A 20904-nucleotide genomic window follows, 5' to 3' on the forward strand; every position below is an offset into this window, starting at 1 on the left:
AGTTGGCATTATGTTGTGAATGAATGCTGTTTTGCTGAATTGTTGCTGTTTTAATATTTTGCCTTATAGTGATAAAACCTCCTATTATAATTTCATTTCCCATATTACTGTAATGTACATGAGGACAATTTCATTCCTTTTCCACAGTGAAACTGCTATGAATGTGAACTGGTCTATTTGAGAAATAAATGCAAGAACAATGCAAGCTAAACCTGTTCTCTGTGTTGTTTTCTCAGACGTTATTAAAACACCCAGTCCCTTTCTTGAGTCGAATGGAGACGCAGACATCCCTGCATGAATAATGATTCACTGGAGACGGTGTGTCATATGACTTGAATTAAGAGGCTCTTTGTCTGCTCGACTCATGCTTGCGCTGTGCCTTTCACACAAGTCAAGTTGTGAGCTGATAGAAATTTCATAGTCCTTATGAATATAGTTATTCAAACAGCTGCATGGGAGAAAGAATAGTGGTCGAATCCTGAAACCGGAAATCATCTTACTCTAATACTCAAATGAAAAATTAGTAATAGAAAATTTTTCATGTTTAAGCCTAGTGTTGGTACAGCTGGGGACAGTATTTGGTACGTTACATACTGCCTTGGTACAGGTGTTTCAACTAAAATACCAAGAAATGACTGTTCGGTTCACTGGAAGTGCTAACAGTTTTCTCATTCGGTTTTCATTTATCAGGACATTACAGAGTAAGACCTGCCATTGTAAAGCACCCTATCAGTCTACCACATTCGAAAACTAATAGAATTGGCATTGAAATCGGAAATAGTGATACTCAATCATCAAAAAGACCTTAACAGATTTTTACCCTCACAACAGTGCCTAATAGAGCTTTTCAGACGGGTTTTTTTTTTCGTTTCAGGACAGTTAAAGAGCATGAAAATTTCTCAATTTCATGCCCACGACAACACAAAATCGGCAGTGTTTTTCCTCTCAGGCAGAGAGGACTGTGTTTGGCATAGTGTTGGACTTCCTGGGAGACACTTAAAGGGGAAGATGCCATATTTGGGACCTCTGGACAAGACTTGTGTGTAAGTGACATGAATTTTGATGAGTCCAAACTGCAAAGAGACTCATGGTATGAATTAATAAAGGAGAAACAGTGGGTGAGAGCATGTCTGTCCTCTAGTGTTCATTAAAATAATTGCAGCTTTAAAATCCAGTATCTTCTATTCTTTTACTTGATAGAATTCTTTTACTCTTATTCAGCATTTGGATTGGATTTCCTATCATTGCGCATTGAGTTTGTGACCAAGTCTGAGACCATCTAGTACATTAAAATGTTTTCACACTGAGCATGTCTGTACATGCTTTCTGTTTCATGCATGACATATGTGCCACCTCATCAAAAATAACAGAAGTTTTCCTTGTTCCTCATATACATTTTCAAGTTCCTCAGATGAGTCACCTATAAGACGTCAATATGAATGTCATTATGATGACCTACCTATGATTTGGGGGGAAACGTGTCCTGACCTTTTCATGAATATAAAATAAAAAGCAGTCAAAGAAAAATAAATAAATAAAACTTGTGTTTTTATCATCATGCTTATCATGGTGTGTTTTGCCTCAAGTTAATATTCATTCTTTTGAATGTAAACTTTTCTGTCAGAATTGTATAGATTTTATTCTATATTCTCCATTGTATATTCATGTACATTTAACTTTATTCTTTCTGAACAAGTCAAAATAGTGAACTAAAGACAAAGTAGCACATGTCCCAACCTGATGGGGAATATATTGACCTTTACTCCAAGGACAATGAAAATCACATCAGATCAAAAGCAGATTATTATCAAATGTGATACCTAAACTTTAGCTATAATTGTATCTTAAGGGGCACGATGAAAGGGCCAGCATTTTCTTCACACTCTCCTCAGATGATATGTTTCTCCTTTCCAGAACCTTCTGTCAGGCTCTCCAACAAGCTTTTGTCATCTTTGTCTGAACACAAAAAGAACAAGATAGATATTTTCGCGTCAACAAAAGGCAACACTAAAGTGTTCTTAGTGGACGGAAGTCTCCACTGCAAGTTATTGTATAAGCATTAATTAAAAAAAAAAAAAAGAAAACTCAACCAGAGGCAACACAGAATGATTCAGAGAGATGTTTTTTAGGGAATGAACAAGAAAAAGGTGAACATGGCTGCAGCTGCTTACACTCCTGTGCAGCAAAGTTTCAGCGCCCCTGTAAATGACAGTTTAATGAATGTTGCCTGTCATGATCTACGCACCAAAGATGACCAAGTTGCATTTACACTTGGCCTCTCCCAGTGGGTTCTCTAAGAGCAGAGTGTATTCTCCACTGTCTTTAGTGCCGCAGGAGGGGATGATAAGGGTACACACGCCATGGGAAGATGTTTGCCAAATTCGTGGACTGTCTGAAATCTTCACCTCTCCCTTGTACCAGGTCACCTGTGGGGTTGGGGTGCCCACAAAAGCACAGCTCATGGTGCAGTCATTGCCCTGCCTGACTGCGTGATCTTTCAAAGGCAAGATGAACGCAGGCTTGACTGAACGTTCCTTAGCAGTGTATTCATTCACACTCATGATGAAATTGTCTGTAAGGAGAAGAGCATTCGAATAATAATGATAAAAAAAAATAGCTAAAAAGCTTTTTATTTACTTTTTGATTGCATACCCCAAAATCTAGGATAGACACACTTCTTTACATTCTACCCCATTCACACTCACCTTTCTCTTTGGCAATGCTGAATGGCTCCTTTGAGTCCAGAGGATCACTGTTTCCCATGTTATTGCGAGCTACAACCCTGAAGTAGTACTTGCGTCCGGGCAGCAGACCGGTGACTGTGTACTTGTTGCTGAACACACGCTCTGCTGCTGTGAACCATGTGGCTGTGCTTGTATCTCTCTTCAAAATGACGTAGTGAGTCTGCTCATCATTTTCCAAATCTGGTGTGTGGTCCCAGTGCAGGGTGACTGTACCAGGAACCTCCTCCACCAGACACAGGTTTTCAGGAGGCAGAGGGTAATCTGAGTCAGGGAGAAAAAGAAGAGCAATTCAAGGACAAAGAAATAAAGGGAAAAGAAATGTCTCATTCTGAATCTTCAAAACAGCACATTCCACGTGCTGAGACATTGGAGTTGAAATTAAAAATCCCAGACTGAATGGAGTGTGAGTCTGCAGTTTGGATAAGACTAAACATGTAGTTGTCCCTTTGGGTATGTGACGTTTTTACAATAGAAAGTATGCATGTAAGAAAGTGAGAGCTCCTGCCTGCAACACGAACGTTGACATCATAGTGGACCTCCCCGTAGTCATTGCGTAGGTTGATGCGATATGTTCCTGAATCCGAACGCTGAGAGGAGCTTATGAGGAATTGTGAGTGTTTTGTTCCTTTTGTAATAACCTCTCTTCCCTTTGTTGGGATACCATCCTTCATCCAGGTAATTTCTGGAGCAGGTGAGCCCTGAATGAGGAGTAACAGCATTGGATACTTTTTGAATGCTTTAGACATTTTTCTTATTTTTTGCATTTGGTTTAACCAGAATTCTTATTCCGGCACAATGTCTTCTAGCTGTGTTGATTATGAAGCTCATCAGCTGCTTGACTGTGATTGTAAAGTTCCATTTGCGCAAAATTGACTTTTTAATCTGTCCCGGAATAAGTGAATTGTGCCAGAAGGTGGGCTGAGTTTACCATGAAAGTAACATGGAGACAAAGTGCAGTCCCAGCACGCAGCACCATCTGACCCTTCAGTTTGCCCTGCAGATCAAACCTGGGAGGCACTGCACACAGAAGGAACAAAAATTATTTCAAAGACATTTTATTATTGAACGTTAATGGAAGCCCAGCGATTGCGGGAGTTTACGTTGGGGATGATAGCATCTCCTGAGTTTGGTAGCACCTAAATTCTGTAGTGTATTTTGGCCAAAAGAACATTTAAATATCACCTGGCGGTGGCATGGCCAATACTCCTTGGTCCAGCTCTATGGGTTCCCCAATGCCTCCCTCATTGACAGCTCGAATGCGGAAGAAGTACTTCATGCGTTCTTGTAAGCCGTTAACAGTGAAAGATATGCCAGCAATAGGAAGCTTGGAACATTTGGACCATTCCTTGGCATCTTCGGGACGTATCTCCAGTATGTAACCTGAGGGTTTGTCACCCTGCTCTGGAGGAGACCAACCCAACGAGATAGACGAGTTGGAAGAATCTTTCACGTGCAGGTTCTTCACAAGGCCCGGAGCACCTTCACAGAGAAAGAGAAAGAGAGAACAAAGAATAAAAATGAAAATGACAGAAAAAAACTTAACAACAAACTGTAAAAACCAATGTTTCTGAACAAAAACTACAAGGCAGAAAATGACCAAACTCACGGATTGGATCTTTTGCCAGAACTGAATTGGAGACTGAACTTGGAATCCCTTGTCCAGCTCTGTTTACACCAGTAACTCTGAACTCATACTCCATGTCCTCAACCAGCCCATCAACAGTACATTTTGTGTCTGGAGAAAGGTCAGGAGAAGTAAAGGTTCAAAGAATTTACTCGCAAGCATTTTAAGCTTTTTTTTTAGTTTTTTTTTTAATTTTGCTGTTTGTCAGTTCTTTGGACCATTTTTTTTCTTAGACAAATACTAAGCATTTGTTATGAACTAAATTGCTGTCCATTCAATGAAAACTCACTCATTATCTAAGCTGCTTATCCTGATTAGGGTCACGGGGGGTGCTGGAGCCTATCCTAGCGCTCATAGGGCAAAAGGCAGGGAAACACCCTGGACAGGTCGCCAGTCCATCACAGGGCAGACGCACAGACAAACACACTCACACCTAGGAGCAATTTAGTGTCTCCAATTCACCTAACCTGCATGTCTTTGGACTGTGGGAGGAAACCAGAGCTCCCAGAGGAAACCCACAGACACAGGGAAAACATGCAAACTCCACACAAAAGGGACCCTGGCCAGGAATCGAACCAGAGACCTTCTTGCTATGAGGCAAACCCACTGCGCCACCGTGCCGCCCTGAATGAAAACTCTCTGTCTAAAACGTATACATGTAATTTAGTCTAAGACTAATCCCTTCAGATTCCTTACTGCTCCTTAGCTATGCATCCCAGCAACATTATGGTGTCTGATTTATTCTAGTGGCTTTTTGCTGAGAACAAACAGAAAGGTACAACTGAAGAAAACCCTCACCTTGGATCAGCTCTTTACTGACGGGCACCCACATATTGCCTCCTTTCTTTCTCCTCTCCACTATATACCCTAACACAGGAGCACCTCCATCCTGAGCTGGTGGAGCCCATGTTACTGTGATCATATCTTTGGTCACATCTGTGATCTGTGGCTGTGAGGTCATCCCAGGAGGCTCTGAGATTAAAATGACAGATGAAAATTACATCATACTTGATCCTCTTAAATTCATTTTTATCATCAGCTTAACAATTTTGGAATAGTCATAAAGTTGCTCAGAGGTAAACAGTGGTGTAACTGGAAGACCATTGTATAGGCAGGCTTTTATTCCAACCCTATGCAGTCTTACATAATTCAACTAACCAAGGTCCTTAGACTAAGCTCTTAGATTATATGGAGCCAAAAATCTCTAAAATAAAAAATCTAACTGTAGATTAGATCAGGACTCAAAACCTCTCGGAGGATGGTCCACCCCATGTACAGAAGAGACACGCATACAAGCTGTTTAAGGAAAGTGTGAAATTTTTCCATCTGATGTCACATTAATCAGGATACATGATGATGGTCTATCCTGAAAATTTATGCTCTCTCTAGCAGCTGCCTCCATCTTTGGATGTGTGGACTCACATATGTGTTTTTGGGTTTTTTTCACAATTGTGATACTCACCCACTGGTTCTCCAGCATATGCATCTTCAGTCTCTAGAGGCTCACTCAAGCCTTGCGTGTTGACTGCCCTGATGCGATACTGGTAGGCTTTGCCTTCTTGTACCTTGTCATCACTAAACTTGGTAACGTTGCCATCCACCTCCCCAACTTTGAACCAGGACTTCTTCCCTGCAATACGTCTCTCAATGGCATAACTAGTCACTTGCATCCCTCCATCGTCACGAGGAGGTTTCCACTTCAAGGTAATGCAGTTACCACTGCGCTCCAGGAACTCCACTTTACCCTGAGGGGGTTTGGGGCGATCTGAGATGAGAAAGAGCAACCTCGGTCACCTTCACTGTGTCCGGGTTTAAAATGCTGCACTTATCATGTGTGTATGTACAGCTCTTGAAAAATCAAAGACAAGATTATGCCAAAAGTTTAAATCTGCCAGTGTACATATAGATTATAAAACTAACCAATGAAAAAGGGAGCTAAAGAGAACAAAGGGTACTAAATGAAAAGGGGAACTAACTAACTAATGAAAAATGGAACTAAAGAGAACAAAGGGAACCAAATGAAAAGGGGAACTAAAGAGAACAAACAAACCAATATTAGAGTTTCATCTTACTGCAGAACTTTTAGAAGATGTCATGCTACTCCTGATTTTTTTTTTTTTTTTTTTTCGAGAACTTACCAACCACGAGGAGTTGCAAGCTAGCTGTGGCCGAGCCACAGTCGCTCTTCAGTTTCAGCATCACTGCACCACTATCCTCTCTCACACATTTACTCAGCACCAGCGTGGTGGAGTCCTCAGCCCGTTCCACCACGGTACGCCCATCCTCCACCACCTCAATGCCGTCCCTATACCATGTCACTTTGGGCACTGGCTTTCCACTGAAGGGGATCTTTATGGTGGCAGTTTGCCCCGCTTTCACTGTAACAGGCTCGGTAGACAGTATCTCCAGTGTGGTGGGATCAATAGTGGGAGGATCTGCAGAAATATGTTTCAGTAAGTAGGTTTGAACCGGGCTTCCCTACATGTTAAGGTTTTAAGTGATGTTGTGGGATAATGCTCACCAGCAACAGTGAGTATGGCTTCGCTTTCAGCCCCTTTGGCCCTGAAGGTGTATTTCCCCTCGTGCTCCGTGCCAATTCCACTGAAGATTAGCTTATGCACCGCGCCTTGTTTCACCACCTGCACTCCACTCAGCTCAGAAACCTAGAAAAATAGTTGCACATTATGAATTTGGAGATCTGGAGACATGTTAAAACTACATGGTAAACTGCTAGATTGAAAATCACCTTACCACTATTCCATCTTTAAACCAAACTCCATCTACTTTCTCATCATTTAGAACAACGCACAGCTCTGCACCTGAACCTGTTGGACACTGAACATCTGCCATGCCACTCTTCACTGTAGCAAAGCGTTCTATAACCCAAAAAATAAACACACACCATATTAGATGAATGGAAGACCAGGGGGGTATTCCAGAAAGGGGGTTTAGTGAAGACTCAGAGTTAGTTAACCCAGGGCAAGTCGTACATCTCCTAATAGAAGGGCTCTATCACTTTGTTCTGCTAGGAGAATGAAGCCATAGGGCTCCTCTATTAGGAGGTTTTCTACTTACACTGAGTTAACTAACTCTGAGTTTTCACTAAACCCGCTTTCTGGAATACCCCTCAGGAGATAAGGTTAAGTATGTGTTCTTTTTGCTGCTGCAACACTCTGGACGTAATTTTATAATGAGAAGCATACTCTGAAAAAAATGATACAGTCTGGAATAGCCTGCGTTTTTGGAGTGTAATATGATAATTCTGCTTAACTGGTTTAGTCAATCAAATTTCCTGTCAGGCAGCATTTAGTTGGAATTCATCTTGAAAGTAAAGCAATTAGATGAAAAACATCTCACATATCCACATAATGGAATGTGCGGAACTCCTTACCATCCACTGTGAGGTTGGCAGAGCTGACGTACTCCTTGGCATCATTGTCCTGTGTGCAGACTATAGCGTATTCACCACTGTCTGCCAGGTCGCAGTCCTCTATGATAACCTCTGCCCTCTTTCCCTCTCTCAGGAAGACATACCGGGGGTCATTAGTGATGTCCCGCCCATCTTTCAGCCATTTCACATAGACATCCTTAGTGCTCATCTCTGCTTCTAGACATGCTTTACCCTTTTCCCTTGCATGAATGTTCTTAAGGTGACTTACAAATTTGATTGGAATACCTAAGAGGGAACAAAAGCTTGAAAAGTCAATTCCCACTGAGTTTCCCACTGAGATAGGATGGGTGCATTATCTCTGAGATTATATACAGAGGCTACAATTAGAGACTACAAGCAAACAAAATTTTCTCCTGTCATTGGATAAACATAGATATATATGCACGTGCTCAGGTTGACTAATAACTGATCTATGATAGTTCAATTAATAAAAAAAAAATAACGACAATAGAGGCCGCGTTTAATGAAAATATGGATGCGGATTCTCACGTTCAATAAAGAGTGGAGCGGTGGTGGTAAGGTCTCCGATGCTTATAGTGTAGTCGCCAGTATCAGTGGGACGAACGTCCTTGACTTTTAAAACGTAAGTGAGCCCATCCTCAGACACAGACACGTCAAACTTCTCATTCCTCTTCAGCTCCTTCCCTCCAAACTTCCACACCAGAGGAGCATCTGTCTTTTTGGAGAGACGCACCTCGAACATGGCCGTCTGCCTCTCCGTCACACGCATGGGCTTCAGCTCGGACAGGAACTTCAAGGGCTCATCTGGACAGAGAAAGGATCAGAGGAAAAAGAATCAGAGATCAGACTGAAGGGGTGGGCTGGGGGGGGGCTGTCAGAGGATCTTATGTTAGGAGTAATCCTCACTGTGGTGTCTTTTGAAGAGCGCAGTACAATAAAAAACACTTAAGGGCGTACTTGCCTATGACAGTGAGCTTGGCGGATAAGGTCTTGTCTCCAACCTGTAGTGTGTACGTGCCACAGTCTTTCAAGCTAACACTAGAGATGCATAACATGTGTTTAGTTCCCAGCTGTTTGGCCTCATATTTCCCAAGGGAGTACTGAATCCTCAATGGTACTGTGTCCTGGGAGGGAAACAACAGATTGCAGCCACAAATGCATGTTTGCTTAAGTACTGATGACAGAACACATTGCATACAAAAATAAAAATCTGAATTTTAGCACAGATTAAATAATATAATTTAATTTTACTGCTTTTGAAATATTTTTAATGAATAATTTGACTTAAATTCTAACTTAAATATAACATTACTTCTTCTTGACTATAGAAATATAGTAAATTTACCTGCAGCCAAATCATCCTGGTGTTTGGGTCTTTTAACTCCAAAATTGTGTCAAACACAACAGTGGAGTCTGCCTTGGCAGTTACGTCTTCCAAGGGCTTCAGAACTTTAACCATCTGTGTGGCAACATACATTGATAAAAACGTAGTGAAACATGGAATAGCATACTCCCACACTGTTTCATAGAAATGCAAATACAGCGTCTATCGGTTATTTATATTTCTCCTGGATTATTTCTCCTGGATATACCTCTTAAAGCAGTCAAAGACCAATCCGTTTCTGTGTGTTTCTTACCTCCACATCTACTTTCTTTTTCATCTCCTTGAGTTTCTTGAGGATGCCTCTGAAGTCAGTGAACCCGTGCTCGGCACAAATGCGTTCGTAGTCCTTCTTATCAGCCCCGGATAGGATCCTCAGCATTTCCTCCTCTGTCGGAGGCTTCTCTTTCTTACTCGCCGCAATACTCCTGTTGGCAAAAGCATATCGTTTTCTTAGGTCTGGGACGGTTTAGGTGCCGCTGTATCTTGCCATTGGAGTATTGATTAATGATGTGGATTTTTCACATGGACATTTACCGCTTCCTCAAAATTTTTTTGAAGTCCATCGTTGGATCTTAAAAGAAAAAACAAACAAACAAACAAACAAAAGAATTACAAATAGACACTGTCCCAGGAGGAGGGAAATTCTGAGTGATATATTCTACACGGAATTAAATGATGACTTACATAACATAATCAATAAACCATCATGTCATTTTTTAATGAAAACAGCGAAATGAAATAAGAGAGCTTAAAACAAACAAACAGAGACATTTGATACAAATTTCACACAGTTAGGCATATGGACATACTTTCAGCTATGATGAGTGAAACAGAGTAGATGACATCTCCATGATCATTGGAGGCAATGCACTGATACACATCAGCATCTTCCAAAGTCAGGTTTTTGATCTGAATGAGAGAGAGAGAGAGAGAGAGAGGGAATATAATGACATCAACTGATGACAGGGTTGCATAGATCTGTTATTTTTGAGACATCGAGAGGAAGAGTGGGTGTCCATTCAAGGTTCTCTGTGTGTGTATCCACTGGATACTCTAAAATTAATCAGATTCTTCAGATCCTAACCAAATGATTTTTCAACTTGTACTGCAATTTTGAACCACAGCTGAAATAACAGTTATTGGCTCTAAACCACAAAAAATCTAAAAGTCCTTATTGACTACCTGTACTCCATTCAGCTGCAATACTGCTTAATGACAGCAGGGTGCAGTAGAGTATCTTGGGATTAATACCGCAGGCACTGAAGTGTGACCCTCTCATAAAACAGATGGCAGAGAGAGGCATGTATGTCAGCATCTGCATGTTAATTACTCAATAACAGCAACTAAGCTCCTTTAAAGGTTTCTAGCTTGGATGGTGAATAGCATTAAATCTATTCATTTAACTCCCAAAATGGTTGTTGGATGTGTTTAAGGCATAATGAATGGTTGTGGTCCAGGCTGACAGCTATTAAGAAAAAAAAGATCCTACAATTGAAGCAGCAAATTGGCATAGCATCCCTAATCAAAAACCACGCTGATGAACGTCCTAGTTCTGAGGTTCTCTTAGAGTTGAATAGATTAAAGGAATGTGTAGAATTCCAAGTGAATTGTCATCACTGGGTCTTTGTTTCTTTCTGATTCATTAATGTGAACAGAACACATTTTTGGTATTCCCTATGGATAAAACCATGCATTGCAGAACTGATGCAAAAGTCTTTGTGACTCAACATTGATGCAAATGAAGGGTTTTGAATAAAATTCCATGAAAAAGTTTAAAGTGAATGCTCTGGATCTTGTTTTTAACATCACTTTTTTTTTTTTTTTATAGATCAACAGTGGCTTGTTCACTGAATAAGGTTCCTTAGAGCCGAGGCAGAAAAAAACTGTGCAGTCCTGTGGGGACCTACGTCAAACGCGGTTCTAAAGGTGTCATAGTTTCTTCAGTCTGGCTCATCCAATCAGAACATGTATCCTGGAAATCTTACCTTCAGCACATGTCGTTTATTGATACTGTCAAAGTAAGTATTAGCTCCTTCTGTTAACGGTTTCCCACTTTCTCTTTTCCAGGTCACTGTGGGTTCAGGCATCCCAGACACTTTGACCTTGAAAGAGGCCTTATCACCTGAGAAAAAATGTATAAAGTTTATAAGCTGTTAAGCGAAAACGATTTTGAGGAAATGATAACGTTTTGTATAACCCTATGTCAAGAGGCAGAGCCACATTGTTTGAGCCGGTCACAGAAAAACGAGGCATTTTAGCAGTGCAGGGTTCAGACACTTCTTATGTGCAGCATCTTAGACTTACTGTGTCCCAAGAGGAGAGGACACTGGTTCTTGAAGGACACTATTTTTCAGTTTCATATCGTGACGAACATCAGTGTGTCCTGATGCTCTTCTAATCTATAATTCATAAGGTCTCTTGCTATAGCTCCATCAGAAGGGCTCAGCAGCAGCAGTGCAGTGTAGGTAGCGTAGCCCCAAAAGACAATTTGAGGATGGATGCATACAAGACCAGAATGTCTACTGTCAAGTCCTACAGTTTTTAACACCCTAAAGTTGCATGGTGATACAACATACACACACACACACACACACACACACACACACACACTTGTTTACACACAGTACCTGTTCTTAATTTGATCATTTGCAAATTATTAGTAGTTACTCAGTTATAACTCAGTCCAACTCTACATTACAATGTCTGGAGATCTTTGTCTTTCATTCGTGATCTGTGCACTTACGAACAGGGAAATAAAGATCAAATATTTAAAGACAAGTGGCTTGCCCCCATAGTAATGACTGTGTTAATGCAGAGCTCCGCTCACAGGCAGGAGGTCCTCACCCTCCTGAGCAGTGATGGGACGTGGTCTTTCCTCAAAAACCGGCACACACTCTCCCGGAGGAATCTCCAAACTCTTCTCCACCAGTTTAAATGATTCCACTACAGCAGAAGTCTTATGCTGCACAACTGAATGCTCTACAAGGCAAAATAACAGACATACACATGCCCGTGGTCACTCTCAGAGAGGGGGGGGGGGGCTTTGGTTAGAGGAAAGAAAAAAAGAAAGAAAGAAAGGGAGCTACCATATAATTATTATCTTGTCATATGTAACTGGTAAGCTGAAGCAAAGAAAAATTCTGGGTATCTGCTACATTTGATCTAAAATTCAAAGCTGCCCTTAAAAGTGATGCATGAGATCAGTGGTGTGTGGCACTTCTTTGAAAGTATAAATGGGTACAGATATATTCCACACATTCCTCTAAAAACGCATCTGGGCAGGACACAATGTCAGCAGTGGAGGACAATCATTTGACTTGTTTCTGTTGCAATAAATCAATGACTTTCTCAATACATATTTTTGACTGTGATAATTTATCTCCCGTCGTCTAGTATTCAGGGTTCCTGCTTCAGGTTTCCTGAAGATTTCCTGTTTTGTCTTTGAGGTTTGCAGGGAGGCAATACGGCAGAGACGACTCATTTCAGTCTTGATAGTTAGCTTCTCCTGTGAAATATTCTCAGTCCAGGAAAAGTTCCCAGCACCTTGGTAATGATGAGGGTTAATGCTATAGCTAGTCTGGTTTTGTCTGGCTTTCAGCATCTCCCACACCATTTCAAAATGAAGGTTTTCCAGTAGCATTTGTGGAGCGCTTTTAGAACAAGATGTGCAAAACACTTTGATTTCTTGTCTCATCCCTGGAATGTTGTCGGAACATTCTTGTCATCCTCTGTTGTCATGGAGACATGCCATTTAAGCTGGGTGAAGCCTTATGCTGTTTGCTATCCATTATTCTGTCATTAAAGTAAGAAAAAAAAACCTCTTGCATGCATATATATAGACTTGTCCTTACCATCTACAACCTTGGAGTTCTGAGAGACTTTACGGAGTTGGGTGGAGGTCATGGTAAATGTCGTGGAAGAAGAAGAAGAAGAGGAAGAAGAGGAAGACATGTGGAACCCTGAGTGGAGCTCCATGACACTTTCACTGTTCTGAATCACAGCCGTGTCCATTCTGAGAGCCGACCTCTGTAAAGATCTGTGTTTGACGGTCATTGGGAGAGGACAAAAAAGACAGAAGAAAAAGGTCAAAGATGCTTACTCACACATATGTATACACACACGCGCGCACACACAAGCACATTCTAAGAGTCATGTCAGCTCACATTCCTACATTCCTAACAACAACAACAAAAAAATGTTATTCTTTTTTTTTCATGACTTCTCACATAAGCTCGGTTTTATTGTTATGCACTACAGTTCTTCCTGGGCTTCAAAGAGAATAGGTGAGAAAAAATAGATAACGTGCAATGGCATATCCATAAGCCTATGACTCGCTCTCGGTTATTCTCATACAGCGGCTTATGCGCGTGTGAGGATGACTCATCTTCTCCTCTAACCTTCTCTGTCTATTTTATGCTTGTTCTCAGTGATGAGCTTTTCAAGAAGAACACAGACAAACAAGCATTTGTACAAAGATGGATTCATCCCTCTTTTTAATACATGAGTAAATCCGTCTTTGAGACGTTCATTCAGCCGCTGCGCTGGTGACTGTGGTGTGTTGTAAATAAAAGAAAGTGAAAATTGTGCCCCCCCCCCCCCCCCCCCACCACCATTTCAGAAGCTGATTACTGAATCTTCAGCAGCAACTAGCAATTAAAAATGAGTTGGAATGTCACTCAACAGTGACATCAAACAGTCAGAGAGTCATTTGCTTCAAACGTCTTAAAGGGGGAGGTGGCACTTTGAGTTGGAAGAGGTAAAAGCATTCATCTGTGTATTTTATGATTATGTGTTGCCAAAAGTGAGATTAACAGAAAGAATTGCTGTGTACCAAAACATACAAACTGTTTCTTCCCTGACAGTAAATACAACTGAGGAAATGAGTGAACCACACAGCTGAACAGAAAAAAAACAACCCCCAAATGAAAAGAATAAATTAGTTAATCAAACCAGTGAGAGAAAAAAAATGCTCTCCAATGAAAAAAAAAAAAGTTTTTCATCACAGTGAAACACATAGGGTCTGTGGCATACAATTCAGTCAACATAATTCAAATATGAAGTAGAATTCCAATCATCTTATTCTTGGTGTCCTTGCCCTTCAGTCCACAAACCAGAATTGATAGGTTATAGCTTAACAATTTGAGAAAAACCTTTTGTTAAAGTGTAATAGGGAGGTAATGTCTCCCTGAACTGTGTTCTCATCTCCATTTGAACTTGAGTGAGAAAGAAAACTTGGAAATGGAATGACACAAAAGTCCAGGTTAAGGATGTTCTTTGAGATAATCTTTAAAAATACTTCACACTTGTCTACAGTAGAGCAATTTCATTTCTCGTGGAGTATCTTCAGGCACAAAACAGTCTCACTTGCTTGCTCTTTCTCTCATTTTCTGTCTGTCTGTCTGTCTGTCCGTCTGTCTCTCTCTCTTACTCAAACACGCACAAACACACAGGCACATAACACACACATACACATGCACAAAACTACTTGATCATACCTGATTCAAAGAGAACTGCTTGTCTTCACACCAGAATATACTGCTTACTTTGATGTGTTTTGTGCTTCAAAAGATCATTCAGTCTCTGGATTGAATCCCCAACAGCATCTGCTCAGTGTTGTTACTGTACAAATAAGGTTGTGAGTTTGGAGGACTAGGTCTGGCTATTAGAGAATCCCCCTGTGTCAGTTTGACTTTTCATGACCCACCCCAGTTTTACCCCACTCACATTCATCAAGTCCGGCGGACTCAGAAGGTCTAAAGGGAATATTCAAGGACAGCATCATACTTCGATATCTCCTACTAAATATCCTAATGGAAGTTTTTACCATTGTCATGATACAGAGGCCATTTCGATGCTATTGGACACTGTTTGACATTCTCATATCACTGTGCTGGAAGCTTAGAGTTTAGAAAGTATACATCATGCTACAATGCTATTTTTCTTTGATATCTTTTGAGATCATTGATATCAATAACAGATTCACGCAAACATTGTCACTTAACTACACATAGAATTTCCATGACCTCTAGATCTCTAGATAAATAGTCAATTATTTGACTATGAAGAAGTCGAGTGCTCTCTCAGAATAATAACTGTTTGTCCATTTTGATGGATTATATCTATGTGGACCACAGACAAAGGTGAGGTCTTCTGTGGATAGGACGGTCCATAATGTACTATGATGCTTTTTTTGTACGTTTTCTGACCTTGTTCTGTCTCATGGGATCTTCAGAGCTCTTCAGTGCTGTCGGATCTTATTCACACTTAGGGTGGCTCATCGTAAGTACACAGTTAGTGCTGTGTATGACCACTGCTACATTGTGACGAGGAACACATGCATTTTAGAGGCAACATTCATAAGAATACATAGGAATTAAATCATATCATGAATAACAATACAACAAAAATAATCACTAAAAACATTGCACTGTATTGAACAATATCAGTGCTGTATTCAATTCTTGGACTTTAGCTTATAAATTACAAGTGCCACCCACAAAATTATTTTTATGATGATATAATAGCCCCCCCCTCCCCCCCAAAAAAATGCTTAAAATGCTGAGCTCTTAATGAGATCACTGACTTTAAAAAGATTCATTTCCCAGGCTTATTTGGGGGAGCAATTAGAAGTATCACCTGTTGCAAGGGGATTTCATTCCTGAGGCAGGCAGATATTCTGGAGTTCCTCAAAGGAACAGGGGAATTTAATGATAGATGATGGACATTGTGGGTGGAGTCAAGACAAAGGCAAATAATTACAACTGACCTCACCCCCCCGCCCCCAAACTCTCTTGGGTAGTTAAATGTTTTTAACACATCCTTATTTAGAAACAGTGCTGATGTAATACTACAAATATGGTTATAACAATTATCCATGTTTGATACGGTGCGGAATGTACTTTCTGGCTTTATGTCTAGTCTCTCACTGCACTTTTGAAGTGGTTTTGTTAAAAACATCAAAACATCCGAATGAATTCATAGAGGCCAAAGCTGAATAAAATGAGAACAACCTTACACAACACTGTTCAACATAACGGACCTGACTGTCCTCATATCTTTTCCCTGTCTAACCAGATATGTTTTATAAATAATATATATATATATATATATATATATATATATATATATGTGTGTGTGTGTGTGTGTGTGTGTGTGTGTGTGTGTGTGTGTGTGTTTGTATATATATATATAATGGAGGGCATTCAAGGAGAACAAAGTCAGTGAAACAAACACTGCAAGATGCACAAACCGCTTGCTCTGTCTTACGGCCAGCTCAGTGTAAATCAAGGACATGACATAGCCTGTACACACAATCACAAGAGACAACACTCAGTGAAACAGTGATATGACATGACAAAGAAAGTGCGAAGTAGAGGCTGTAATCTGGCTGGATCACGGCTGCTCCGAGGACAGAAATACAGAACAGGAGTACATAATAGAATGCTGATATGATTATGGGCAATTACAACTAATATTCGGGTAATAAACGGTTTTGAAATATCTTACAACATTTTCACCTCTGCTTTCATTAGAAGTGATTTTTTTTTTTCAATACTCCATTCTCCCTTTACCTATTCTCTACTTCATTTCAAATGTAGTGTGGCAATATGTTCAGACAGAAATTTAATAGACTCTCTGGAAATGACTCATACTTGTGCGGAACAGCCGGACACCTGTTGGCCAAAGGACAAGCAACGGTGTCTGATTCAATGGTGCAAGGATGAAAAGGCTGTCTTCTTAATCCACTTGACATTTCAGTGGAGGCTGGCAAGATTAGAGTAATGTTACACCTGTGAGCTGGGTAGAGAGAGAGAGAGAGAGAGAGAGAGAGCACTAAAAGCAGTGAAGACTCTCTTTGTAATAAGCTAACATCATTTTTGATGGAAAAAAAGGTATATGCTTTAAGTTTAGAAAAAACAGCCTTAGCCATGGGTCTCTCTCTCTCTCTCTCTCTCTGTTTCCCTCTCTCGTTCTCCCATTTCCATTTTTGCTAATGTACCGTCCTCTAATTAGTGAGTCATCAAACTGTGTCTCAACCTCCTCTGCTGGGGTTTCTCTGCGATCTACCCATTCATCCATCCTTAGACAGTGTACACATATGCCTGGTCTTTGAGGGTGATGGAGAGAGTAGTATGCCCTGTGAGGACTGACAGTGCTGAAGGTTGACAGAGCTACCAGAATGTCTCCTGACAGAGGTGCCCCCTCTCCCCAGCATGACTTAGTTTGCTTCAGTTTTGTAAAAGCCACTGAAATGGAGACAGTCATGACTTGTTGAGACATCTAAGAGGGACTGATTCATACAGTTTTCTCCAAATGACTGAAAGTATCATAGTAACTTTCAGAGCATTGTAGATGTTAAGGAGTGAGTTGTGTAATGTAACTGATGTGAATTTCAGCAGCACTCTCTGTGATATGTTATCAGTATGTGCAGGTAAAGGTCATGAATATAATGGCTACACAAAGGACCCAACATAAAATGAGCTTTGCCTTAATCAGATGATTTAACAAGGACCTTTAAAGTGTAGCATGAAAGTTTCATCCTTTCATCTTCAGTGTACTTTCGCTGGATTATATAATCCGTCTTTGACTAAGCACTACAAAATGTGCTTTGGCCTAATAGGCTACAGAAGGAACTTCATGATATTAACAAAATACCAAAACATTTAGTTAAAATAGAAATGTGGGAATGATGTACGGGGCTACTTCAAAATGTGTTCTGTTGATGTGTAAAATAGAATTCAACGTGCAACTGAAACGTGAATCTGCGTGACTTCATCAGTGATATTAATTACATCGCAGTGCAACGACTTTGAAAAAAAATCATCAGTCCACCTGTGATTTTATCGTGCTAAATACTGTCGTACGAGTACGATCACGAATGACATCGCCACAAGGTACCGATTAAGACCGATTAAATGAATCAAGAGGGAAAATCTTCTGAGTGGGAGTTTTTTTATGCACAAAATACGTAAAACAAAAATGTATGAACAGGATACATTCTCCGATCTACAAAATCTGACAAAATAGGGTAACAACACATAACAAAGCAAACAAAATCCCCACAGGATTCAAGGAGTGCTTGCGAATGATTCATTTAACAACCGACAGACGGCGCACTGGGAGAAGATCCACTGAAGGTGAGAGAAAATCGGCCTAGGTGTTTATGCAAGGTCTGAACAAACGAAGTACAGTGCAATGCAAAGGAGCTCGACAGCATAATGGATGCTCATTTGATGAGACAGGAAAAGGACAGTAGAACGGCTTCTAGGACTGGATAGTTGTTGAATCTGTGCGACAGAAATTCCTGTGTTTTAACTCGCTTATTTGAGGGGCATTGTGAGTTTTTCTACACCCATTTAATTGGTAGTTGAACCGGAACTACCACACGCCATCATTCTTCCAGACAGAATCATAGTATATGTGATATATGTGAAATAAAGTCTTGAGAGTGTCAGAGTAATATGACAGTAATGTAATTACGTAATTCTTTAGGTGACTGAGATGAATCTGAAGTATAACTAAATACACACACACACAATTTGTATAATTATATAATTTATATAATTTCACTGAACATTGTTCTCTTCTACCTGGTCACAAAGGTCGCATACACAAGACATGTTCACCGCACCAAGCGGTCCCATGCATTACTCCTAAAGAGATATTAGTCTTATTAGTCTCATTCATTATGTGAAGAATTTGGTTTACAATCGCATTTAAGATTTTCACGTCTACCAAAAATAAGCTATGATAATAGAATAAGGATAAAGTAACTGCTCTGTGGCTGTTCTGAAGCCCCTGTATGATAATACGTTAATGAACGCATTTCGTCATCCTGCCTCTTCCAATGATGATTTGTTGCGCCGGTCTCATCTGGAAGTCAGCCGGCGGTTGGATAGTAGGACTGCCCATTACGGCTCCTCCCAAGTTTGGTTGCTCGGCAGCATTATGGATGCTCAATTGATGAGAGAGGAGAGCGAAAGCAGAGCGGACTGCGGGACTGGATCGAAAATCTTTGTCATCTTTAGGACTTGAAGCAAAAGACATCTCATCAGTTCCGTGTCAACTTCAATACGGACTTGAGGTATTCTCACCAAATACATATCACGAAAATCTGGTGTGGAGGAACATTGGCAGTTTGAAAAGCGCACGACTGGAACCAATAGCCTGCATTATATGCTAGCACTCGGGTAGCATTCAACCTCAGTAAATTATTGTTAGAGTATTGTCTGTTCATATGGTCTACGTATGCGACGTCGTAATGCCCTAATGTTTAGATCTGATCTCTGAGTTGAAAGAGACTGAGAAGGCGTATACGGTTATAGGTGCACATGCACTTTCACTAGGTCTCGAGTCACGATGCACTGAGATACCGTAGCCTCACACTGTTCTCACTTGGCGACCATAGATCAAGGATGTTCTGAGTTCAGGTCTTACATTTTGAGGAGGTTGCCTCGCGCATTAGTGCACCAGATAACGCACTTGCCGTTTGGTATAGATAGTTGACCATGTAATTCGAGTCAGTTGAACAAGCAGACTACAAGTTCTAGATTTAAACCTATGATGCTTTACACAGAAATGACTAATCATTGATGAACAATAGAATCAATAATTGGATTTTAGTGTTCAACAAACAAATTGTAAAGCAGTTTGGTGTGCAGAGTGTTAACTTCAGTTGCTTGTCGTTTTGCACCAAATTCTGTGTAGAAAGAAAAGCGTATAAGTCACGTTTTTTGGGAGTCATTTCGGTATCTCTAACAAAACTGAAATATTTTATTTATTTAGGAGGGATCTCATTTAAACAAATGTCTGTGGCTGGCCACCAGAGCGCAACACTGTGCATGATGGATGAGTGATGCTCATTTTAGTTTACTGTCTATAGTTGTGTTAGTTATTATAGGGCGAGTTTGCGTTCAACTTGATAATGCGTTCTGTAATCACTTGATTTAGCTGACACAGATTTCGCAATCGATATAACCCTAATTTGGTGTTGTAAAATGCGCAGTGGTGGAAGCGGGTTCTTTACTAAACTGTAAAAAGCACAATGTTAGAAGTTAAACGCATGGCTCGCGAGGACGCGTTAAACCCAGGGGATGATCCTCATCAGAGTGGCTGTTAGAATAATCGGCGCTGTGGTGACAGTGAGGCCACAGAGCGAGGATTTCATCAGATTATCACCGCACTGCTATTTTGCGCATCTTCATTCTAATGCAAGCAGTTACGAGTAGCCTACAGCGGAGCGTCATTCTAGTCTTTCCCCTCAATTACCTTATTGGAATTGTGGCATCGTGTTCACAGTGGAATGGGACTTATATTTCACTGTGAAGAGGGGTGCGATACGTGCTGCTTCAGAAGTCAACCGAGGACCTCCATCCTGCGGCATAAATTCAACTCATCTCCGTAATTGTAAAACATTACTGTCAACGACTACTTCTAATGAAATGCCGGAGTAACTAGCCTATGTTTAAGTTGTATACAGTACGCAACTGAACTACGCTGACTAACTACAAAACTGTGTTCAAAGCCGTGTAAAGTAGACTGGTAAACGTTAGGCTGCGAAGCAAAACACGAAAATGTTGAGTCTGAACATCGTCAGAGAGGAATGATACTGGATTCGGGACAGGTGCGCTGGACGCTGTCTGGAAGTTTTCTTTTTCTGTGAGCGCACTGTTGCTCCTCCATCTGCGGTCGATAAAACGCCTCACACTTTGATTCTTGAGCGGACGATGATGCTGCGAGG

General features: G+C 40.7%; 1 protein-coding gene across 1 annotated transcript; it reads right to left on the bottom strand.

Annotated features, from left to right (window-relative positions):
• Positions 1-1888: 1888 nt before the first annotated feature.
• Positions 1889-13175, bottom strand: LOC115826732 (immunoglobulin superfamily member 22-like). The gene is made up of 22 exons (XM_030790616.1): positions 13016-13175; positions 12009-12143; positions 11150-11286; positions 9974-10073; positions 9699-9735; positions 9418-9586; positions 9126-9239; positions 8742-8904; positions 8309-8584; positions 7760-8044; positions 7120-7244; positions 6890-7031; positions 6507-6803; positions 5831-6133; positions 5167-5340; positions 4351-4479; positions 3927-4223; positions 3673-3761; positions 3250-3442; positions 2706-3005; positions 2246-2572; positions 1889-1956 (listed from the first exon to the last, which is right to left on the bottom strand). Exons 1-22 carry the CDS (start codon positions 13173-13175, stop codon positions 1889-1891), a joined length of 4020 nt encoding a protein of 1339 aa, XP_030646476.1.
• Positions 13176-20904: the final 7729 nt, after the last annotated feature.

Source organism: Chanos chanos, chromosome 13 (genome assembly GCF_902362185.1).
Source record: "Chanos chanos chromosome 13, fChaCha1.1, whole genome shotgun sequence".
Classification (NCBI taxonomy): Eukaryota; Metazoa; Chordata; class Actinopteri; order Gonorynchiformes; family Chanidae; genus Chanos; species Chanos chanos.

Excerpts from the sequence above, each read along its gene's own strand:
- LOC115826732 (XM_030790616.1), bottom strand. The coding sequence starts at position 13,175 with ATGGACACGGCTGTGATTCAGAACAGTGAAAGTGTCATGGAGCTCCAC. Across the intron at positions 10,074-11,149 it reads ATAAACGACATGTGCTGAAG|ATCAAAAACCTGACTTTGGA; the intron begins GTAAGATTTCCA and ends TCTCTCATTCAG. Across the intron at positions 9,240-9,417 it reads AAAAGAAAGTAGATGTGGAG|ATGGTTAAAGTTCTGAAGCC; the intron begins GTAAGAAACACA and ends GTTGCCACACAG.